Below are 26,210 nucleotides of genomic sequence, written 5' to 3'. Positions count from 1 at the left end.
CCCTAGTGTTGTACTACCAGGTGTTGACTTAGGCTTGGACTCGCCGAACGTTCTTCGGCATGAAACTCTTAGATTTCGATCTTCGCGTTTCTTATCAGTTAACGCCTTTTTATTCCCGTATACGGGAGTAGACGAGGCCATTTAGCCCTATCTAACTTTTGGAGACTGAGTGGGCAGTTCAATCTCCACTGGTACCAATCAGAGATAGATGGCCCAAGGCTATCACTAATTAAGCGGTACACAGTGAAGAGAGACGGCTCAATGTGCCGCCATCTCGTGGTCCCTAACTCTAACACAATATATTTAATGTCTGAAATAATGTGGGTTCTACGGTCGATTTTCTTGAGTTTACGGGACGAAAAACCCGAGTTTCCGGGAAGAAAAACCCGCTTGCCCGTGCCAGAGATCGACTAACTCGGGAACCGGTCGTAATAAGGCTTAGAAAAATTTCCTCTAGTCGCCGACTAGACTCGAAACCAAGTCTTCCTTCGTGCGGCCAAGCGCCGTGGTATGCAAACGCCACGTCCACTGAGCTACACAGGCTCTCGCGTTTCTTATTCGGCTTTGAAATAATGAGGGATTTATTAACCCCTTAACTTAACTTAATATACGTCGCCGAAAAAAAAAATAGCCTCCTGGCTCTTTACTATGTTTACTGTTTGAAAACTGTGTGTGTTCTATGGTGGATATTCTTGAGTTTTCGGTACGAAAAACTTGAGTTTCCGAAAAAAAAAAAAAAAAAGAAAAAAGAAAAAAGAAAAAAAAAACGCTTTTCCGTGTCAGAGATTTACTAATTCGTGAATTGATCAAAAACGTCTTAGTAAAAGTTCCACTAGTTGGCGATTTGAATTGAGCTGAACTTTCCTAGTTGCTATATTTATATCTTACTACTTCTCAATTTAAAAAAAAATACAGAAAAATAACAAGTATATAAAATATAAAATATATAAAATAAGAATGAAAATTCTAAGCTCACTTAGGGTTGCAGAAATAAATATATAAAGATCTATTTGACAATCTTCAGTAATGAAAGCATCCCTTTGTCATATATGACTTACCCTTTGAACAGAAACAGTAACCTCAAAACTCCTGTATAAACGAAAACGAAAACCCAGAATTTTTTTTTTTTTAAAGGCGTTTGCAGGACGTTGTTCATACAAAACAGCAGATATACTTTCTTATTCGTGAAATATATATAAAATCTCTCTCACATAATAGCTAAACATTCAGAGCAAGCAACTAGCCATCCTGAAATGCGTGTAGAAATAATCTGAATAGCTTGTCATGGCACATGGTGTGCACTAGCTCAGGAACGCTACTACGGAAGATAAACTGTCAATTGATTACAGTGCTCAACCATATCATGCATGCAAAAAAAACTACGTGATTAGCGTCATGTAGTGTTTATTAATGTGACGGCACAACTTGTCGCTAGTGCTGTTGTATGCACCTTGGAGATGGGAAAACAAACATGGCAACTTTGTGTTCAACATGTCAGATACTTTAATAGTTGTTGATTTCATGGCAGTTCTGGACACAAAAATATCACAGGTGAGTTATATAAAGTTCAGTAATAGAAGAAGCCAAGAAAAAAGAAAGATTGTAAATAGCTGTCAGAAATCTGTTTAGAAAGATAAATGAAGTTACACGGAAGTTTATTCCTGGAAAATCTGATTTTTTTTTTTTTTTTTTTTTAGAAGTTATTATTATTATTATTCCTGACACCTCCAAGGTGTCCGAAGACTCATCGCGGGAGGACACCTACAACTTTCCCAACCACTACAAGTTGTAGAAAGTAATTCGGGGAAATGTTTGATGGAAGAAGAAGCAGTGAAAATAAGATGGAAAGAGTACGTAGTGGATTTGTACAAGAAAGATAACATTGAAGGAGAATTTGAGAGGAAAAAATTATATAATGAAAAGTGAAGTGATATCAGCAATGGAACAGCTGCCAAAAGGAAAAGCTTCTGGAGTTATCAGTGGAATTATTGAGAGTAGCTGGGTATATTATTATTATTATTATTATTATTATTAAACAAGACCTCATGGAGTCAAAGACTCATCTAGGAGGTCCTTTTATCTCACACACATCTCATCATACCGGGTCTTAAACACATTCAAACTCCTTGCAGACACCACACTCTCAGGCAAGGCATTCCAATCATTCACAACTCTGCACGAAAAAAACCTGCCTCTCACTCCCCTACTCACACCCTCTTTATACAGTTTCCAGGGATGACCTCTGGTTCTCCCCTGATCTCCCACTATTCGCTGTAGAACTTCTCCACCATTGATCCTATAGCAACCCCTTACCAACTTGTAGGTCTCTATCATATCTCCCCTCTTCCTTCTCTCCACTAGTCTCTGCAAATTACATCTTTTCAATCTTTCCTCATACTCGACATTCCAGAGGTCAGAAACTACCTTAGTCAGTCGCCTTTGGACCCTTTCCAACATCTCCTCATCCTTCTGAAAACCAGGTGACCAATGAAGTAGTGAAATTGACTGAAATTTGTATGAAGTAGTGAAATTGACTGAAATTTGTCAACAGGTTTGTAAGAAAATATACTGACCTAGGATTGAAAAGCATCAGTATTCATCCCAATTCCATAAATCAAATCCCAGAGATTGTGAGAATTACAGAATCATCGCTTTCATTTCACATACAAGTAAAGTTATGCTGGAAGTGAACCAACAAAGTCTGGAACCATATGTGAACAGAGAAATGCCACAAGAACAAGTAGGCTTTAGGAGAGGTAGAACTAGAGACCAAATAGTAAACATGAGATGGATTATGAAAAGAACAAGAGAATTTCAGAAGGAAGTATTCATTTGTTTTATTGATTATAAAAAAGCTTTTGATTGCTTGGATCACAACAGACTGTGGATTGTAATGAGATCAATGAGAATACCTGAACAGATCATGCCTCCAATAAATAAGCAATGGTCTTACACCAAGGGACAAAAACCAACTCCCACAGAACTGTATGACAACCAAGAAGCTTCAATAAAAATAGTCTGGAGAAACTGACAGTGTTTTAAGTGTGAAAAAGGAGTGCAGCAAGGTTGTATACTGTTGCCGTATCTTTTTAGTATTTATAGTGAATATATTTTGAGAATGGCTAACTTTGACAAAGATCCAGCTGAAATTAAGAAGAGAAAAAATAATTTAAGATATGCAGATGATACAACTCACATAGTCAGGGCTGCATTTACTATGAGGCACAAGCTGGGGGCCTCACTCTCTATGGGGCCATCTTTTAAAACCAAAGTCAGAAAAAAAACTTTTAGTTATTAATTTTTTTTATTTAAATTTGAACTGATTTATTTTTATACTTTTTTAAAATGCAAATATATGTATACCAATGTTGTATTGTGTTATTAAAATGAGTTATTATGGAAATGTTGACTTTTATTTTCATTAAATTAAAAAAAAATGCTTATTTTTGAAGCCTCATAATGGAAAGAACAGATTTGGAAGAAATTATTGCACCTAGGGCCTCCAAAAGTATGAATGCGGCCCTGCCCATAGTAGAAACTAAGAAGTTCTGGAGCGGTTGATTCTATTGGTTAAGAGGGAAAGTAACAAAGCTGGGCTTAATATAAACATCAGCAAAACAAAAGTGATGGCTTCTGGCAATTTAAATGAATTTATAATAGAGGGAGATAAAAGTGAAATCATTGAAAGTTATTTACTGAGGTCCAGAATCAGAAATGATGGTAAATGAAGATGAAATTAAAAGAAGGATAGTCATGGGGCAAAAAAAGCTGTATTTAACCTGACAAAAAATTATGAAAGATAGAGGTGTGAGTAAGGACATGAAAGTTAGAATTGTCGAAGCAATGGTATTTCCTGTAGGGATGAATGGATGTGAAAGCTGGATTATAAATAAGAAAGACAGAAAGTGAATTGATTCATTTGAATTATGGGTGTCGAGGAGACTATTAACAACTCATGGATTGCAAGAATTACCAATATGAATGTTTTTAGAGAGTAGAAAGACATGCTTCTTGGAAGTGATGATCACTAAACAGAAGTTGATGTACTTTGGATATATTATGCAAGCTGATGGATCATTGGAAAAGACAGTTATGTTGGGGAAGACTGAGGGAATGAGAAGGATGCTGCCCTCATCCAACTATGTCTGACTTATTCCAACAATTTTTGGGTGAACAGACTCAATTAATGCAACCATTTCATTTGCCTTGTTTCTTACACTTCTAGCATTTGTATACAAGCACAGCAGCTTATTCCTGTATCTGTAGCTAGTTCCACTGATACCACTTATTTGATGTGACTTCTCCATACTTAACTCAAGCCATTTCTTTTTCTCCTTATTCATCCTAGAACCTTCTTCAAATCCACCTGTTTCTCCTAATCCCAAGTCATCCCCTTCCCTTTTTGTCCACACGTGCATTCATATCCTCTTGGAGCACCTACCTTTCTCATGCTGTGTTTTTCTGTCCATCCTGAACCTCCCCGTTTTGCTGTCTGGCTTGCACACCTGTTCTCTCATTCTCTATACTCATGTCGCTCACTTCTTCATTCATAATCACCTCTTCAATCTCTCCTATTTTTTTTTTTTTTTTTATGTTGTGCCCATACACAAGAGGTTGGTTGATCAACCTATAGTACCTGTATGGGTAGTGGGTTGAGAAAGGAGGAACTTGTTTACATTTGATTTAAATGACTGTAAATTATATTCCTTGGGAAAACACAGCAGCGGAGGAGACTGTTACATGGTGCAGTAGTTGCAGGGACGAAGGAGGAGGAAAAGAAATTTGTTCTGCGTGTTTCTAGGTGTACTGTGAAGGGATGTTGAGCAGCAGCTACACATGTTCCAACAAGCTTAGTACTGAGTGGAAGAATTATTGATGCTATTTCAGATGAGCATTTCCCATGGAAATATTTGTAGAATATATACATATTGCAGAAACTAAACATCTCTGTAAATGTGGTGGGAGTGATCAGGACTGGCCTTCTCTATAAAGGGGCCTGGGTGCAAGAAACCTTTTTGGGACCCTAAAATATTTTTCAAAGGTAAAAATTAAAGGATTCAAAATAAACTTATTGTAAACCTCTTACCTGCAAATGATTTTGGCACAGGAAAACAAGAAAAAAAAACACATTCGAAATATAATACATTTCCGCAAATGTGTATCGACTGTGCCCACTCGATCGTAGGGACCGGGTGCATTGTACCCACTGCACCCCCGAGATGGCCGGCCCTGGTAGTGATTTGGTAAGAGATGGGTCATTAAGTCTAATTGCTGTTCTCTGTATTGAGTCAATCATTTTGAGGGAGCTATTAAGGGCCCCACCCCATATGTGGGAGCAGTATTCAATAGCTGGGCAGATTTGTGATTTGTATAATGTTAACAGCTGTTCAAGGATGAAGTAACATCTTGAGCAAAAGAGAAATCCTAGGTTTTTTGAAGCTGAGGATGCAATGTTTGTGATGTGTTTATGCCAGGAGGGTTTGATGTGAGAGTAATTCTAAGAATTGAAATCTCAGACTGTCTGGAAATTTGGGTATCATGAGGAAGAATACTGGGAAAAAATGGTTCTTTTTAATGGGAAATAGGAAAAACTAGGTTTTATTAGCATTGAAATTGATGAAGTTATCCGAACTCCATTGGAGAATGGCTTGGAGATCGGAATTGAGGGTGGTGGTGGTTGCCAGACAGAAAGCTGGCAATCCAACTACTGAAGTCCTGGGACAGACCAAATGATGGTAGTTTCCTTAGTAAGCCTTTGTGCCAGACCCTGTCAAAGGCTTTGGAGATACCAAGTGCAACTACTTGAGATTTGCCAAACTTCTTCATGGCATTTGTCTAGAGATGGGTGACATATATGAGCAGATCTCCTGTTGATCGGCAGCAACGGAATCCATACTGGTGGTTGTTTATTAGGTGGGTTTTTTCAAGGTAGTGTAGGAGTTGGGAATTAATGATTTTTTCCATTACTTTAGACAGCACTGAGGTAAGTGAGATATGGCGGTAGTTAGACGTCAGTGACATGTCACACTTCTTGGAAATGGGTTGAATATAGGCCAATTTCCAGTTTGTGGGATAGATTCCAGTGGAGTAAGAGAGTATATATAGGCGATATAGGATAGGCGTTAGTTCTGGTGCACAAATTTTCAGGACAATTGGGGGAATGCCATCAGGGCCAGGATACTTTTTTTGTATTGGACAGTATTTTTATGATCTCATCCTGGCAAAAGGATATAGGGGCATTATTTTGGGTGTCTGGAATGGTTGAGGGACATTTACCATCGTCATTTATGCATGCATTGGAAGCAAAGTGTGAAGCCAGAAGATTGGCCTTTTCTGTGGGTGATGATGCAATAGAGCCATCTGGGTATGATAAGGGTGGGAATAGTGTTGTGCAGAAGTTATGGCCAATTGCTTTGGTGATAGACCAAAAGGCTCGGCTGCCGTTTGAGCAGACTGCTAGTTTCCTGCTTTTTGCTCTTTCGAACTCTGCTTTGGAAGCATTTTTTTTTTTTTTTTTTGCATCTATTCTGGACTTCAATATCAGCTCTAAAGGAGAATGGGGTTCTTGATTTCAGTTAGTTATGGTATGTCTGGTGTTTCATCTGTGCAGCCTTGGCACATGTTTTGGTAAACCAGGGTTTAGTTAGGGAATGGAAGCTCAGAGTGGTGTGTGGAATGTATGTTTCCATGCTGGTGAGGATTACTTTGGTAATAAGTTTGATGCATATGTTTGGATTGGAAGGCCAGAAGCAATAGTCCAACCATGGGAATGTAGCATAGAAGTTGTGGAGGCTGTCCCGACACTGTTATAATGCCAAACTACTCGTATGGGAGTGTCTGTATAAGCATTGTTGAATGGGAGAGGAGATGAGCACTAGATTGTGGTCAGAATTACCCAGGGTACTCACTACTTATACTGTGTATTTGGAGGGTCACAGGTAAGGAAGAAATCTAGGGTGTTTGGGGTGTGGATCGGGAAATCTGGTATTCTGATTGGCATCTGAACAAGTTGTGTAAGGTCATTAGTGATGACAAATGTTTCAACATCTCTGCCTGCAAGATCTGTACAACTGGAGGAGGAAAGCCAGCTGGTGTTGTGGATATTAAAATCTCCTAGGAGGATAATTTCACTGATGGGAAACCAACTATTTTTAATGAGAGGAAATTAAAGAACACGGGGTGGTTGGTTGCATTGGGGGAGCGATAGAGAGAGAGAGCAAATGAATTTGATTGAGTGGGGAAGGGATATTTTCAACCAAAGAAGGTCGAAGTTGGGTGATTTTAGGTTGGCTGCTCTCTGGCAAGGTATGTCAGAGCAGATGTATGCACAGACACCACCCTTGAGAAGAAAGTTGTTAAAGAGTGAGTGAGATTTAATTACTCTCCTGTTCTTCCACATTTCTTCCCACGTGATCAGATTTATTCTCTGCACTCACTTCTCTACCTTCCAGCAGCAGTCTTTCCAAGCTACTCACACCAAAACAACTCAAATGCAATCTGTTGAACCTATACAGTTCACTTTGTCCTTCAAATTCATTCCACACATTAACAAACTGCACTCCTTTTTCCTCACAAATTTTCACTAACATCATTCAGAATCTTTGCCCTCAGCCTCATCTCACCACTGTCATACCTGGGCAACACGCTTACTACCTTTCTTATCATACTATTCTCTTTTATCCCCCTCAACAACCTCCTGATATCCAATCTGACATGTTCTTTGTTTGCAGTCAAGTCATTTGTACCTATTACAAGTACTAACTGTTTTGCTCTCTTACTTCTCATATCTAATGCCTCAGTCAATTTACTCATTCTACCTCCAGTAAAACATACTTTGTGCATCCCTCGTCCAGCACACCTTTAATAATTGAATATATATTATATATCCTGCATGAATGAGCAGTTGATTGTGCAAGATACTAGAGGAACATCTGACCATATATATTGTATATAACTTATGTATAGTTTCTTTCTTCATATTTTACTTATTATTCCCTGTATAATTCACCTGTCAAATTTAAGCTGTTCTCATTTGTAATGTATCCTAATTTGTTGTAAATAATGTTGTACTACTTTCTTACTACTCTGCCACTTGTGTTTAGATACGAAATAAATAAAATAATTGAATTGCCATACAACACCACTCGGGGGGGGGGGGGGGGGGTCTTTTATTACTTTTTTTATACCAACATTATTTGTTTTTTCATTTTCACCCTTCCATTCATATCTCAAATTCTCTTAACTTCATTCTGCATCTATTTCATCTCTTGCCTCATCTTAACCAACTGTTCACACTTGGTACAGAGTTCTTTGGAACCAGACAAAACTTCTTCATTCTAGCAAGTTCAAATTTAATCATCATTTCCTTGAAACATGTGAAAAACTATGAAATCGTCCAAATCTGAATCAATCAGACTGCATGACAGTATCCAAGTTTTGGGAAGTGATCGCTATAAATTGTTCATAAGTTATTTTTTTTTTTATTAATAATTATTTTAGACAGTTGTTTCTTTGAACTCTAATAGGGTGATATCGTGTACTTCAGCAATGGAGTAATGAGCTAATGTACACGATTTATGATTCATTAGTTTGATTTGGTGTTTTGAATGTAGTTAACGGCTAGTGTTCCTCATTATGACCACATAGTACTGGACAAAATATATTGGAATTTTTGAATAAAATTCTATATAATTTTTGTTACATCTGTAAGCCTTGAAAGTTATTTTAATATGGATTATTTTCTGTGATATTCCATTTATCCCATACAATTATAGTGTTTTGAAAGCTTTTCTCTGGGCACCTTGTATGCTTTTTCCAGATCTACAAAACTGAAGTTAAGATCCTTGTTATATTTCCATGATTTCTCAACTATTTTTCATAAAGTGAAAATCTGATCTCGACAACCCTCTATTTGGCCTGAACTCAGCTTGTTTTTCCTCCATGTTTCTCTTTCACAAATTTTCTCAGTCTCTTTTCAAGAATGGTTGCTTTAATCTTACCTGGAACATTTTGTAAAGAAATTCTTCTGTAATATTCAGCTTTATGCCCATTTTTATAGGTAAAAATTATGAACGCTCTACTTCTATCATCTGGAATTAGACCTTCTGACCAGGCTCTCTGAATTATGCAATGCAGCCATTGCAAAACTTTTATGTCTCCATATTTGAGCATATCTGGTCAAATATCACATCTACTCCAGCTGCTTTTCTACATAAACCTTGAAATGTGGCTTTTCTACCTCAAATTATATATATACTTCTGTTTGCATTCCACTTGAAAATTTGTCACTTGTCATTTCCCTCCACAACTGAGAGGACACAACTCATCACTTATCTTAAGGACTACTCTACCACCTCAATTGCCTTTCCTGTCCTGACAAAATACTATATACCCTTCTACTTCTATTCCTGTTGCTAGTGATTCCCTCCAAATATACTGTGAGACCAGGCCCATCCCCTAAATAAGCCTTGGTTTTCCAAAAGATGTGCCAAGACTGTACGAATGAAGAACCAAGCATACCTCAAACAACACCTACACAGCCATTCTGAACCAAGATTCATCTGATATTATAAGAATACCAAGTAGGATGATCTCTGACATTTCTGGGTCTCATTTCCATTGTTGGGTTATTACTTTTGGTTTTCCAACCCAAGCATATGCACTAAACACATCACTGAAGTAATCCTCCCCAGAAAGGAATTGCATATTCCCCATTCCACACTAAATCCCCATCCCCTAAGTAAACCCTGGTTTTCCAAAAGATGCGCCAAGACTGTACGAATGAAGAACCAAGCATACCTCAGTTGGCTATCATTAAGAATTCTGCTTTCTCTCATTTACACCAATGCCCAAAACAGCTTCAAGGAAATCATCTATGCATAAAAAACTGATTTCCAAAGAGCCAAAAGCAGGAAACTTGCATTGTGCCCAAATGGCAGCTGCATAATTTTGTCTCTGGTCAAAGCAGTTGGGCACAACTTTTGTCCAACTTTGCTGCTGCATCCAGATGGATAGGATGGATAGGTCTATTGCATTATCACCCAGAGAAATCCAGTCTTCTGGCATTGTAGTTTCCCTTAAATGCCTGCATAGATGATTTTGGTAAATGTCCTCCAAACACCCAACACTTATTGCATCCTCAGACATTTCACCAGTAAGTGATCAGAAAAATCTTATCTATATTAGATACCAAAAAAGTCTCTTGGCCCTGACGTCATTCCTCCAGTTGTCTTGAAGATTTGTGCTCCAGAGCTGACCTCTTTTTTTTTTTTTATGTTGTCTCTTTATGCTCTCTTACACCACCAGCATCTACTCAACACCCTAGAAATTAGCCCATGTCCAACCTATTCCCAAGAAGGGTGACAGATCCTTATCATCAAACTATTGCTCTCTCTCACACTTCATTCCTCTCTAAAGTAATGAAGAGAACTATCAACAGGCAACTGCTATGCCATCTTGAAAGTACTCAACTAATAAACGACATAGTGTGCGTCTTCCAGTGCTGTTTAACAGGGGATCTGTTCACCTATGTCGCACGCCTGGATAAGCACTATGGAAAAAAGTTTAGCGAATCCCAAGTAGTGTCACGCGATATCTCCAAGGTTTTCAACTGGATCTGGCACAAAGGCCTATTAAATAAGCTTCCATCAGTCGGTCTGGTCTTTAACTTCTGCAACTTGGTTGGCAGTTTCCTTACTGGTGCACGTTGTATATAATGCAACGTGCACCATTACATCCATAATTACGTCCATTTCCTCCTGGGCATCCAAAAAATTAGGATTCTTCTTTTGTTGCAGACATTAATTTACTCCCAAACAGCTGTTAACCCTGTACAAATCACAAATCTGCCCATCCATCAAGTACTGCTCACACAGTGCAAAAGAGAGCAGTCAGACTGATTAATGATTCATTTCGTACTGTCTCACCCCAACCACTCTCACATGGGTATCTAGTATCTACTGCATGCATCTTTTATAAATCTTTTTATGGTAAATGTTAGGGAAGGATTAAGCTGTGGCCCCTGGTGATAAAATTTATGGGGTCCCTAAAAAAAATTTCTACATTTGGAAAAGTTAACATTTCTCTTGTAGCCTGGTATACTTGTGTGGCAATATTGAATTTGTCTTTATCTTCTTTTAAAAATAGTAGAAACTGTCCCTCTTCATCATCAAATGCATAATATCTATCATTCTTATAGATCTCTTTTAATTTTTCCACATAGCTCGGGCCCCTGGTGGCTGCCAGATCCAACACCCACTTGATCTGCTTCTGGTAAATGTTAATCAGAACTATCATTAGTTCCCCCCCCCCTCTTTCTGTCTCTAACAAATCCATTGAAACGTGCAGCTACTGCCAAACCCATTCCTTCACAGGCAAACTCCATACTCATCAGACATGTTTCTCTTCCTCCTCCTTTATTCCTACTGCTGCTGCATTTTGGACTGGCTTCCCTCCCATATGTTTCCCAAGGAATACAATGCACAGGCATTTAAATCTAATGTGAACAGGTTCCTTGTTTCCCAGCTCTCTTCCCAATACACAGTACTAACATACTATTGGTTGGCCAACTAATCTCTAATGTATGAGCCTAACATTAAAAAAAAAAAAAAAAAAATGTATATATATATATATATAATTTTCCTTCAACCACATTTCATTGACTCCAGTAATCTTTGGATGAGTTGAGACTATGAATATTACTGCTTCATCACCTTTATTCCTGATAATCCTGACATTGTATAAAGAAACATCAACATGTCAGTATTTCTATACTGATTATCAGTACTTGTTTTGTAGATAAATAGGTGCCTTTACCCATTCTTTTTTAGCAGGAATGTAAATTAATTATTATTATTATTATTCCTGATACCCCCAAAGAGTCTGAAGACTCATTGCGGGAGGACACCTATAACTCTCTCAACCATTACACCAAATCTCTACTACGAATCATCTCCATCAATGCCATCTACTGCCCACCTCCTCCACCACCACCACTACAACTAGTATTTTTTGTCTGTAAATTGCGTGTGTTCTGAAAGGCTGATTTGTCTGTATGCAGGATGAAAAATTCGATTTTCCGGGAGAAAAAACCTTGCTACCTCTGTATGAGATTGGCTAACTCACCTTCGGTCAGTAATTCATTATTCCGCTAATCAGACTTCAATCACACCTCTCACTCCCTGAATGATAACAAGATCAAGCGTGAATTTCAAGACTAGCATTCGCCCCTGAAGCAGACTAAATGTAGAAAATGGTATGATGCTACAAGTTATGTCCATCATATAAAAAGAAAACTAAAAAATTATTTATTTATATTGTTACTTTATAGTATGACAATGTTTCTGGAGTGAGAACAGTAAATTATGTATATAGGTAAAAGCATAAAAAATTATTAAATATTACGAATTTCTAAATGTTCTACATCCACATGTCAAGCCTGTTAATAAAGGTGCTGGTACGTGATACCATTGTCTATTGTCCCCCAAAAAAACATCACTGCCTATTATTTTCCCCTCCAGTCTCCATATGATTCTCCGTAACAACATACGTTTCCTCCATCTCTCCAGTGTTTATTCCCATAAGAGGCCATTCTGACAACTCGAATATACCTTCTAGTTTTGCTGCTCTAATACTATCACTTGTCCCCAAGAACAACATTCTCTCCAGATGCCTGCATTCTTCCTCATTCAGGTGTAGTCCATCTCTCGCATACAGCTCTTTTCCCTGAAATGTACTCTAAGCATCTGCATAACCCTGGCCTCACTTTTGACAAATTATTGCTGTCATGCTGTTCATTATTGATGCTCTTCTTCTCAACTCTGCAGTATCATATCTAGGAAACACTAACTCCCTTCTCACAATCTTCTGCCATACAACTTCATGCATAAATCTCATATCTCGCTACCCAGTTCACATTATCTCTTAAGTCATTTGTACCCCATCACAATCATCTTATTCACTCTTTTGCCTTGCTTAATTGCCATAGTCTCCACTATCTTTCTCCAGGCAAGCATTCCTCTAGTGAATGCATTCTATGAATTTATGTATTGCCCACAGTAATATTGCCACGTGTTCATATTTACACTGAATAAATTAAGGTATTTATTCTGTAAATGTATGATTGTTGTATTTTGTTTTTATTAAAATGTTTCTATTAAATAAGTTAAATATGCTTGGATATATTTGTCTATGCTATGTTAATAGTTTGCATAATGTAGTTAAAAATTGTCCATTTCATTTTGCAGGATCAAGAAAGTGGATGTTTTTAATGCCAGTAGAAAACTCGATTGTTTATAAAATACAACTTATTTATTTGGCATCATGTTTACAAAGAAAAGATTTAATTGTTCTCTGACAAAAGAAGCTTCTCTTTTCCAAATTGATATATTTCTCCCATATTCCTTTTTAAATTATTCTTCCCATTATGTTATTGGGATCTACAAGTATGAAAGCAATTACATTCAGTTGAATTGTCTTCTCTGCTATCATTTTGAAACATGTTCCTTTTCTGAACTGCATAAATTATGTAAAGATTTGCAAGTAAAGTTGAATTTATTATGCAGGAATACTTACACTGTTGGAATTTGTGGATATGTTTCTGCTGCGGAAAAATCATTTGCACAGTTGGATTTCAATACCAGCAAATCCATTTTGGTTGATAAGTGTTTTTTTGTGATTGAAACAGGGCAGCAAAGCACGAAAATTAATATCACTCATTTATGGATAGAAGGAAAAAAATTAAATCCACTGAATACAGCTAGAATAATCCTGTATAACAAGGAAGAGATACTCTCCTCAAAGTTATTGCTTAACGAAAGTTCTGAAGATAAGAGAGAAGAAACATTTTTGTCACTTTTAGTACAAACAAGTTTAGTGGGACAGAAACAAAGTGCAGAATATGAAGAAAATCGCAGGAATGTGCATCATAGAGAGAAGAAGACTAAAAAAAAGAAGAAAAAACATGTTAGTTTTTATGTTGCATTCTTTACTAATCTCTTAGCATTAGCTGCAACATTTTATTCAGAAATGTGCAAACGCAGTTTTGGGATTTACAGGTATGAAATTAATTTTCGGTATTAATTTGTTAACATATTTAACATATATACATATACTAATTTGTTAACATATATACATATACTATAATAAATTTAGTTTAATCCTTTATCCAAGTGTGAGCAAACATAGTTTGCGTCTGAAAGTATCCTCAGTACTGGGGCAAGGTGGTACAACACCAGGGCACTCCTTGCAAAGGTGGAGCAAGCTACCAACATTCCTATCTCAGTATCTCCCATAATGCAAAACACATCTGCTTGCAGATATGTCTAATGTTATGCATTAAGGGAAGGGCCACAACCCAGACTAGTTTCGACCTTTATTGAGGTCTCTGCAGTGGGAGCCAGGCCTGAGTGGAGATACCAGGCAAAAGCATTAGCAGGTCATCTCCACCTATAGGAGTTGCCAAATGGTGTGCCACCCTTTTTTAATAAATTACTCTGGATTTAGAGAAAGATGTTGAAAGTTTATTTTTCACTTGGTTAGAGTATAATAAATTTAGTTTAATCCTTTATCCAAGTGTGAGCAAACAAAGTTTGCGCCTGAAAGTATCCTCAGGACTGGGGCAAGGTGGTACAACACCAGGGCACTCCTTGCAAAGGTGGAGCAAGCTACCAACACTCCTATCTCAGTATCTCCCATAATGCAAAATACCTCTCCTTGTGGATATGTCTAATGTTATGCATTAAGGGAAGGGCCACAACCCAGACTAGTTTCGACCTTTATTGAGGTCTTTTCAGTTGGTAGCTTGCTCCACCTTTGCAAGGAGTGCCCTGGTGTTGTACCACCTTGTCCCAGTCCTGAGGATACTTTCAGGTGCAAACTTTGTTTGCTCACACTTGGATAAAGGATTAAACTAAATTTATTATACTCTAACCAAGTGAAAAATAAACTTTCAACATCTTCAGGACTGGGATAAGGTAGTACAACACTTGGTCCACCTTTGCAACACTCGTAGCAAAGGTGGACCAAGCTAACATCACACCTATCTCAGTATCTCTCATAATGCAAAACACATCTCCTTGCGGATATGTATAATGTTAAGCATTTAAGGGAAGGGCCACTACCCAGACTAGTTTCGACCTTTATTGAGGTCTCTTCAGTGGGAGCCAGGCCCAGAAGTATACATTCTAACCTCAGTGTATACATTCAAAGTGTATACATTAAAACCTCAGATTATAGGCATTTGAGAGACCTAGCTATCAGAAGGCAGACATACTAACTGGTATCGATTGGGAAGGATATACAGTACTTTTAGGAAGGATAGGCAGGATAGGAGAGGAAGGCATGTACTGCTAATGATTTTGGATGACTTGAATCCATTTAAAGTTGAGGCCTATAACTGTAATAAGTAACAATTTTTTACATGACAGTGAGTTTGAAGACGTGGTGTCAGATGAAGCTAACGAGATCAAATACATAGTGGGATGTTGTTACAGACCTAGCAGATCAATTGCTAGTGATGAAGAAATACAATATCAAATAAAAATGATGGATGCAAAATGAGTAACCATAATGGGGGATTATGGTTACTCGTTTAATTATCTGAACATTGACTGGGTAGCAGGGAAATCTCATGAGAAGAATGAAACTGAATTTGAACTGTTGCGAGACAACTGCCCCAAGCAGCATTTAATAGAAGGAACTCAAGGTCATTGTTAGATCTGATTATAATGTCGAAGGGGTCAGCCTATTCTGTCTCGATTCGGTGACAGTGATTAAGCAGTACTGCCTTGGGAAGTGGCTAAGTTTATGAATGTTCCATTCAAAAAAGGTTGCATGCTGAACTACAAAGTAGGAAATTATGACCACCTGATGAGTATGCTGGGTTCTGCGCTACATATTGGTTCTTGGACAGAAAGGATATTGACAGTGCATGGGAAGCATTTAAAAAATACTTAAATGATGAAATATTGTAGTGTGTCTCTAAAGTTCAAAGAATAAATATAATAGGGATCAGTGGCGGCCTGTACATAAGCACTGCGACACTGCAACACCCCCAAGGAAAAAATGAAAAAATTAAATTTTGTTTATGTTTATAAATAATAGCAATGCTTACAGCATTATATAAATGCAGTATACAGCATGTTAAAGGTTACAGCTTATGTTTTGACATCGATTGAATAGTTAATAATTGGATTAATGCTTTAGATTACGAAACAAATGCACTGCGATCTAATGCCGATGTTCGTTTGCTCTTGTCATTGCATTTTACGTCATTCCCAACTGTAACTGCTCATACGGCAGTGTATTTTTAGTATGCTTACGTACCTTATTTCTATGAGATATGAAACGTTTATTATTGGTGCGTGTGCATGGTGAACTATTTTTTGTAAATCTTATTTTATTTTGTTAAAATAACATATAATTATTTATTTATTATAGATACAAGGCTGAATTATGCCGAGTGTCACTGTTGAAAATATGAAAAAAATTATATTTTTTCAATTATCGTTACACGAAACAAATGCACTGCCATCTAACGTCAATATTCATTTGCACTTGTTATTGCTATTGATACGAAACTTTTATTATTGGTGTTTGTTCCTGGTGAGGATGAAATATTTTTAATAAAGCAATTTTTAATATGTAAATTTATTTATTAATAAATTCGTTACTGAATTGAAAAAAAAAAGTTTTTTCTTTTTTTTTTTTTTTTTGTATTTGCAGCACCCCCACTTAAAATTTTCACCGGTCACCACTGATAGGGATCTTATTAAGCAAGAGATTCATGAGAAAAAGATGAGGAAAAAATATTGTGTGCATAAGAATGTCGGTTATGAAAATTATCAGGTACAGGTCAGAAGAGGTCACAACTATTGTACAGAAAGCAAAGTCTGAGTATGAAAACAAACTGGCTCTGCAAGCTAAAGACCATCAAACAGAATTCTATTGTTCTGCTGCAAGTAAAAGAAAGAATGAATATGAGAGAAAATTTTTACTAAGTGCAGATGGTATGCAGGGGGACAGATACAAAAGAGATTGTACAGCTACTGAGTGCCCATTTTATCAAAAGCTGTAATGTGGTGTATGTAACATTGACCTTACTGCAACCTCTTCACAGGATGAAGAAACTCAGGTTTATGATGAGGTGGTGCTATAACTGAAGGTTGATTGCTCCAAATATGTTGTAGTAGGCATAGTTGGAGTACGATAACAACATATTATATATATAATTTTATTTGAGTTGTTAGAATGTTTCAGATTCATATCTGTGATGATGTATTGACGTTCAAAATCAGCATGTGTATATTCAAAGAATGAAGCTCAGTTATAAAAATTATAAAATGTTTATTATTATTATTTCCTAAGACCTCATGGAGTCAAAAGCCTCATCTGGGAGGTCCTTTTATCACACACACATCTCATCATACCGTGTCTTAAACACATTCAAACTCCTTGCAGACACCACACTCTCAGGCAAGGCATTCCAATCATTCACAACCCTGCACGAAAAAAACCTGCCTCTCACTCCCCTACTCACACCCTCTTTATACAGTTTCCAGGGATGACCTCTGGTTTTCCTCCTGAACTCCCACTATTCTCTGTAGAACTTCTCCACCATTGATCTTATAACAACCCCTTACCAACTTGTAGATCTCTATCATATCTCCCCCTCTTCCTTCTCTACACCAGACTCTGCAAATTACATCTTCTCAATCTTTCCTCATACTCAACATTCCAGAGGTCAGAAACTACCTTAGTCAGTCACCTTTGGAACCTTTCCAACATCTCTTCATCCTTCTGAAAACCCGGTGACCAAATCTGGGCACAATAGTCCATGTGTGGCCTAATCAAAGCCTTATACAATGGAACAAGAATCTCCCTACTACACGTCAGTGTCCTCCGTATCATTCCCAGAAATCTTTGTGTTGTCTTCACAATTTTGGCGATGTGACCCCTAAATTTTAGATCCTTATCCACTATCACCCCCAGATCTCTTATTTCCTCTACTTCCAACAATATATTCTCACCAAGCATAAATTCTGCATCCCATCTTTGTTTTCCAAATTTTTAAACCTTACATTTTGCAACATTGAACTCACATCCCCATTCCCGTGCCCAATCACTCAATTTATTCAAGTCTTCTTGCACGGCCACAACATCTTCACTACTCTTTATGCTTCGTCCCAACTTTGCATCATCTGCAAACTGAATATCTCAATCCAAATCTTCACCAATATCGTTAATATACAAGTTAAATAGTAATGGCCCCAAAACAGACCCCTGAGGCACTCCACTAGTAACTTTCCTTTTCCTGGATATCACACCCCCATACACAACTTGTTGATACCTATCAGATAGCCAGTCTCACCAATGCACTAATCTAATATCCAACCAAATCTACTCTAGTTTGATTGTCAACTTATCATGAGGTACTCTATCAAAAGCCTTTGCGAAATCCAAGTATATGACTGTGTATCCTTCTCCTCTATCCAAGGAAGCAGTCACTTTATTGTAATAAGTAAGTAGATTACTAAAACATGACCTCCCTTTAGCAAATCCATGCTGTCCATCAAAGATTATACCATTGTTGTCAACCCAACTCTGGATCCTAGTTCTCACAAGCTTCTCCAACAACTTAACCACAACACCTGACACAGAGATAGGCCTATAGTTTGATGCTTGAATTCGATCACCTCCTTTATGAAGTGGCACAATCTTGCCCTCCTTCCACTCTTTAGGAACTTGACCAAGTGCAAGACTCGTATTAAAAAAATATGTCAAGGCAGGTGTCAACTTTCTGGCACATTCATTCATAATACGCAGTGATATATTATCAAGTCCCACAGTCTTACATCTAGTTTACTTAACTCCCCAAACACCTCTTGCTCACTTACAATCATTCTCTCCTTCCCATCATCAGCTGCTCTCAATCTCTCCATGAAGTCGCATTCACAAGATTGAAAGATCTTTATGAACTGCTCATTAAGTATCTCCACCACACATTCTGCAACAGCTGTCTTTATACCATTTCCTCCAATCAGTATCATCTTCCATAATCATTCTTTCTTTTCCTGGCTACATATCGAAAGAACTCCCAAGGATTCTTTCTGGCTTCATTAGCTAACTGCTGTTCATGCCTCTCTTTAGCTACTCTCACCAACCAAGTCACCCTCCTTGCCTGGTCTTTGTAGACCTCATGAAATTGGTTACTTCCCCTTCTCTTATGCTGCTTCCACAATGTCCTTTTTCTCTGTATCGCTTGCTTAATCTCTTTATTCATCCATCTCACACCTAAATTATTTAACCTTCTGACCCTTGGAATACATTTAGACATTGCATCTACTAAATAGTTTTTGAAAATCCCCTAAGCTACATTGATCTCTTTTCCAGCTAACTTCTCATTCCATGCTACACCCACAAGCAGTCTCCTGAGCTCTTCATAATCACCCCCCCCCCCGTTGTAGTTCCACATATACCCTTTTTTCACAGGGGCCCTTGCACTGCTGGCAATCACCCAAGTAATCACCTCATGGTCACTTTCACTAATTGGTGGATGATTTGACACCTCATTTATAATTACATCCACTGATGAGATGACCAAATCCAAGACCCTTAATCCTCGTGTGCTCTCTGTTACATACTGTCTGCGGTAGTTATCCCTCAAAAACTCAAGAAACTCATTTTCTTTACTTCCAGTTGCTATCTCTTCATTCCGGTCTATATTGCCATAATTAAAATCACCCATAATGATTACCCTTTTCTTATTTTCTTGGCTTATTTGACTATACGTTTCACTATCACCACCATCCACATTACCAGGTCTATAACAGCATCCCAGGAAGTATTTGATTCTATTCACCTCTATCTCACACCATACTGCCTCAAAACCACTGTCCCTATTTCTCTCTTGCATCTCTACTTTGTATGGACATAACTCTTTCTCTATCATCAGTAGCACTCGCCCTCCCTTTTTACCCCTTCTATCCTCACGAAACATATCATACCCTTCCATCTCTATTCCTGTCAGGATGTCGTCCTCTTCAAACCATGTCTCACTTATTCCGACAATCTTTGGGTGAACAGACGCAATTAGTGCAACCATTTCATCCGCCATGTTTCTTATACTTCTAGCATTGGTATACAAACACAACAGCTCATTTCTGGATCTACAGCTAGTTCCACTGATACCACTCACTCGATGTGATCTCTCCATGCTGGACTGGGGCCATTTACCTTTCTGCTTCTTCATTTTAGAACCCTTTTCAATTTCATCCGTTTCCTCTTGATCCCTGGTCATCCCATTCCTTTCCTGCCTACACATGCTCTCACCTCCTCTTGGAGCATCCACCTTTCTGATGCTGTGCGCCCCTGTCCACCCAGAGCCTCCCCGTTTCCCTGCTCCTCATGCACGCTTATTCTCTCATTTACTATTTTCATACCACTCACTTCCCCATTCATTTCCACTTCTTCAATCTCTCCTGTCTTACACTCCTGCTCTTCCACATCACTCCCCTCTCGATCTGATTCATTCTCTCTATACACTTCTCTACCATCCAGCAGCAATCTCTCCAAGCGACTCACACCATAACCACTCAAATGCAGTCCATCGCTCCTATACAGCTCACTTCGTCCCTCAAACTCATTCCACACATTAACAAACTGTACTCCCATCTCCTCACACATTTCAGCCAGAATATCATTCATAATCCTTGCTCTCCGCCTCATTTCACCACAATCATACCTAGGCAACACACTGACTACTCTTCCTGTCACACTATTCTCTTTTATCTTTCCAAGCAGCCTCCTAACAGTCATTCTGACATGCTCTTTGTTCTCTCTCACATCATTTGTACCAATTAATACAATTAACTCTTTTGCTCGCTCCTGCCTCATATCCAATGCCTCAATCACTCTACTCATTTTACCACCTGGAAAACATACCTTGTGCATTTTATCCTCTAGCACACCTTTAATAATGGAGTCACCATACAACGCCACTCGCTCATCTTTCATTAACTCTTTCATGCCATCATGATTTATTTTAATAGTTTTGACCTGAATTCTCTTAATTTCATTCTGCATCCATTTTATTTCTTGCCTCATCCAATCCAATTCACTTTCCGAATCTTGCGACAGATTCTCTCTATCATTAAATCTTTCTAACTCTCGACCCCCTCTTCTCACTTTCCCTCTCATTCATCCTTCTTTGTTTCCGTACTTTCGGTCCATCATACGTCCAACTTTCACTATCATTCTTCTCACTTTTACTCTCATTCATCTTTCTTTGTTTCAGTACTTTCAGTCCAAAATGCGTCCAACTTTCGCCATCATTAATTCTTTTTTCACTATCATTCATTCTTTCGATTTTTTTTACTTGCGATTTCTGCGTTACGCCATTTCTACCTTCATTCGTTCTCTCAATTTCGTTTCTTTCCGCCACTCTCGCCTGACTTTTGTCCCTTTTAACATCTGTTACGGTTTTCAAATTGCTCTTTTTCTTTTTTCCTGATTTTTTAACATTTTTTTCGCTCTCTTCTCACCATCCTTCTCTTTCAAACGTGCACTCGCAACACAATCGTTACTAACACTTTCTGTCATCAATTTCATATTTGCATTCATCAGTTCCTCATTCAGGTCACACTTCACACACACACCCTTCTTCCATCCGCGCTAAACATCCACAAATCATTTATGTAATCGAAAGAATACATATAACAGAACTCACACTTAATGAAACGACTGAAATCTAAATTAAAATCATGGAATGACAATGCTGCTGCCATTTATTTTTCTTTTTTTTTTTTTTTTAATTCTCTTTATCTCTATACGGAGATTTGACATTTTCCTTATTCTCTATAGAATTGAAAGTAGTGAATGAATTTCTGCTATTGAAAATATCAACTTTTTAAAAATACATTCAATTTAAATGGCCATTCTAGGAATTGCATAGTATGAGCTCAGTAAAGCATATCTTTCACTCACAGTTAAATACAGTTCTCAGAGATTACATCAAATACTTGACAAAACAACTCAACTTAGCTTTCAGCTGAAAGTTATAGTTTTACTTGGCCATATGAGAACTTGCTTTGCAGCATTTAATTTATTGTTTGTACTCATTCATTCATTCTTTGTTATATCACTCAAATACCTTATAATACAATCAAATTTAAAAAGGCCTCATTTAACTAATATACTTGTGTGTATATTCTTTCAGTAAGCACATCTTTCAATTAACAAGGCCCCCGTTGTTTTCGCCAGGGAACCAGGGCAAACAGCGAAAAGTCAGCTACTGGAACAAATCTGAAAACAAACCCCAACCCAACATCACCAGAGTTAAAGATCGGTACTATCAACGTAAGAAGCCTGAATGGCAAAGAAATGGAGCTAGCTGAGAAATTAGATAAGTACCAGATCGACATAATAGGGGTGACTGAAACAAAAAAGACCAAAACTGGTGAGATCTTTCTGAGCAATAAATACAAAATGTTATATTCAGGCAATGACAATCAAAGAAATGAAGGAGTAGCCATAGTATTCAACACAAAATATGAGGCTAATCTTCTTGAATGGCAGTCAGTCTCAAGTAGAGTAATGTGGGCAAATATGAGAATGGGGAACTGGACAATGAGACTTATTTGTGCCTATGGTCCCACAGAAGGTTCTACTAAGGTAGAAGTGGAGGAATTTTTTGAGGCTTTAGAAAAAGCAACTGACACAATGAAAAAGGAAAAGTTGGTCCTTGTTGGAGATCTAAATAGCAGAGTAGGAAATGATTGTGAGACATACAAAAATATTTTGGGAAAATTTGAAGAAAAGAGTAAAGCTAATAATAATGGCAAATATCTGTTGGATTTCTGCTCAGGACATGGACTGGTTATTACTAACACCATGTTCCAACATAAAAATGTGCACAAATTCACATGGAGAGAAGAGGCTAGGAATAAGAAAAGTCTCATTGACTATGTTATTGTTGATAGTGGTATTTTCTCCCTGGTGCAGGACACCAGAGTGTACAGAGGATTTGAAATTGAAAGTGATCACTATTTAGTCTTGAGCAGGATAAAATTGAATTTCATATTGAAAAGAATAACATATAAGAAAGTTTTAAAGCGAATGAAAGTTGAGCAGCTCTCAGATGTGAACTGTAGGCTAAAATACAGAAAGATTATTGAAAAGAAAATGAAAGAGTTTGAGAACAGGAATCAAACCTTGGAGATTTAGTGGCAAACTCTGAAGAAAACATTGATTGATTCTGCCAGAGAGGCATGTGGTGAGGTTGTGTGCAAGGATAAAACAATCAGAATTCCCTGGTGGACACAGGAAGTTAAAGAGGCAGTGAAGGAAAAGAAGAAAGCATATCAAAAGTTCCTGGCAAATAAGTCAGCTTTTACTCTTACAGAATACAGAGACAAATGTAAGAAAGCTAAACAGTGTGTAAAACTAGCTAAACAAAAGTCATGGGAGGACTTTGGCAAGAATATAGAAAATAAATATCAAGAAGGTGGCAAAATATTCTGGAGGTTGTTGAAGAAGCTTAGGAATGGAGGAAAGAGTGCTGTAAAAGGAGTTAGAGATGATAAAGGTGACATGAAAACAGGAGAAAAAGATATCCTTGAAGTATGGAGTAATTACTTTGAAAAACTGCTAAATGAAACAAGCAGTGATGACAGCACAGTGGTAAAAAACACTGACCAGGCATGCAGTCAGGAATACATATCCATACTTCAAGTAGAAAAAGCCATCAAAGGCTTGAACTGTGGAAAGGCAGCAGGAGTAGATGATATTCGACCAGAAATGCCGAAGTATGGTGGTATAAGAGTCTTACAGTGGCTGCACTGCATAGTTCAGGAAGCCTGGACAGAGGGACGAATTCCCGATGATTGGAGTAGAGCGCTCATAGTACCCATATATAAAAAGGGAAATAAAACTGAATGTGAGAATTACAGAGGTATTTCCCTACTGAGTGTTCCTGGCAAGATCTATGCAAGTATACTTGAGAAACGGTTGAGAAGAATTGTGGAAGAAAAGCTTGGTGAAGAACAAGCTGGATTCAGGCCAAATAGAGGCTGTCAGGATCAGATCTTCACTTTATGACAAATAGTCGAGAAAGCATGGGAATATAACAAAGATCTGTATTTAAGTTTTGTCGATTTGGAAAAGGCATATGACAAGGTACCAAGAGAGAAGCTATTCAATACGCTGCAGTTATATGGTGTCAATCGGGCATCATATCAAGTAATACTGAGTTGTAAGTCAGCAGTTAGAATTGAAGGAAGTACAGGAAGATGGTTTAATGTTAAATCTGGTGTGAGACAAGGATGTACATTATCCCCTCTGTTATTCATTATCTATATGGATCACATTGTGAAGGAATGTGGTATTAAACCTGATATCAAAATTGGAGATGTTAATGTCAGCTCTTTGCTTTATGCAGATGATGTTATACTTCTAAATAAATCCGCTACAAGTCTGCAAGATTCTCTGACTAAATTGAATAGCTGTTGTAATAGATATGGTATGAAGGTCAGCAATAAAAAGACAAAACAATGAAAATAGGCAGAATCATTGAAAATGTCAACTGTGTTGTGAATGGAGAACCTGTGGAACAAGTAAAACATTTCAGCTACTTAGGCATGATTTTTACTGAAGATGGTAAATTAAATATAGAAATAGACAACAGAATCAACAAAGCTGGTATGGTGGGAAGTCAATTGAATAAATTCATATGGAATAAGAGAGAAATTAGTCGGAACACTAAATTAGCTGTATACAAGACAGTGTTCAAAAGCCAGTTTTAACTTATGGATCTGAGAGCTTGGTCAGAAGTAAAACACTTGACCAAAGACTAGAGACTGCAGATATGAGAGTCCTGAGAAAGATTAGAGTCGTGAACAGATGGCATCAATGGCAATATCATATTAAAAATGAGGATATTAGGAAAGAACTTGACATTGTCAGCATCCAGGAATGCATTAGCAGAGCTAATCTCAGGTGGCATGGTCACTTAAATAGAATGGGAGAGGAAAGATTAGCAAAACAAGTGTTCTTTGCCAGGTTGGCAGGAAAACGACCCAGAGGAAGACCAAGATATAGGTGGATTGATACGGTACAAAGTGCCTTAGACGATAGAAATATAAGATCTGATAATGTTGGAGTCTTGACAAGTAACAGACTGATTTGGAGGAAAATTGTAGATAGGAAGTTAGTAATGATGTAATTTTTTCATGTAGTACTGTCATATCCTGTACACCCCTTGAGGGTACATGGCAGGAATTTGATGATGATGATGATGATTAAGCAGTTCCAAGTGCAATTCCAGTAAAAGGAACTTTACTACAGATTCATCATGCACATTAGAAAAAATATCCAGAATTTTAAAGAAATACAATCTTTGCACCATTTTCAAGCCTCATTTTAAACTAGCTACCCATATCCACTCCACTAAAGACAAACTCCCTCCCCCTCTCAGTTCCAGGTATATATAGAGTTCTTTGTTCCTGCAAGTTGGTCTGTGTTGACAAATAGGAAAGTCTGCTACCATCTGAATGGAAGAACATAAAAGTTACATCTACCCGATTGACCATGACTACTAGGTCAATCTGGCCGTGTAGACCATGCTTTGGATACAACTCACAGAATCAATTGGAAAAAGAGCATCATGCTCCATCACAATAAATTTAGGAGAGAAAGACTTTATTGTGGAATCTGTTACTGCTCTTAAGGAATCAGCCTAATTTAAATAAATATGGTTGCATAAAATTCCAAAATTATGGGAAACACTAGTACTTCGAGATCCCAGTTTACATCCTAGGCCACCGACAAATGTCCATAGAGGGCACCCCACCTAGTTAGGACTATTCGTTCTCCCACGTGTTTCAATTAGTTATGTGCTGCCTTTGTGTTACAAGTCTCATTTTGTACTCCCTGACAGTGTCTCTGTAACAGAGATGAAATATTAGAAGCATTGAATACTATTTTTAATTGCTTCCTAGTGCTGTTTCACTCCATTAACCTTTTATCATGAGTTTTTCCTAGCACTTAAGCCTTAACACATGGATTTGAGACCTATGACTGCAATACTAGTAACAGTTTTATAATGTGGCAGTGAGAGTGAAGCCATCTGGTGTAAGGTGGAGTCTAACACGATCAAATGAACAGTTTATTTATTTATTTATTCTTATGGCAAAAGAATACAGAACAACTAAAGGTCA

General features: G+C 37.7%; 1 protein-coding gene across 1 annotated transcript in view; it reads left to right on the top strand.

Annotated features, from left to right (window-relative positions):
* The first annotated feature begins 1,194 nt into the window (after positions 1-1,194).
* Positions 1,195-26,210, top strand: part of PIG-Q (phosphatidylinositol glycan anchor biosynthesis class Q) — a 215,366-nt gene continuing 190,350 nt past the window's right edge. The window contains exons 1-2 of the mRNA XM_090405814.1: positions 1,195-1,551; positions 13,245-14,054. Coding sequence (XP_090261940.1) covers positions 13,321-14,054 — 734 coding nt within the window. The 5' untranslated portion in view covers positions 1,195-1,551; positions 13,245-13,320. The remainder of the gene's footprint in view (positions 1,552-13,244; positions 14,055-26,210) is intronic.

The sequence above is a fragment of the Typopeltis vanoorti genome, chromosome 15 (genome assembly GCF_054136105.1).
Source record: "Typopeltis vanoorti isolate ZY-2024b chromosome 15, IOZ_Tvanoo_1.0, whole genome shotgun sequence".
NCBI lineage: Eukaryota > Metazoa > Arthropoda > Arachnida > Uropygi > Thelyphonidae > Typopeltis > Typopeltis vanoorti.
The sequence above is the reverse complement of the archived record's forward strand: the minus strand, read 5'-3'. Positions and strand labels throughout refer to the sequence as shown.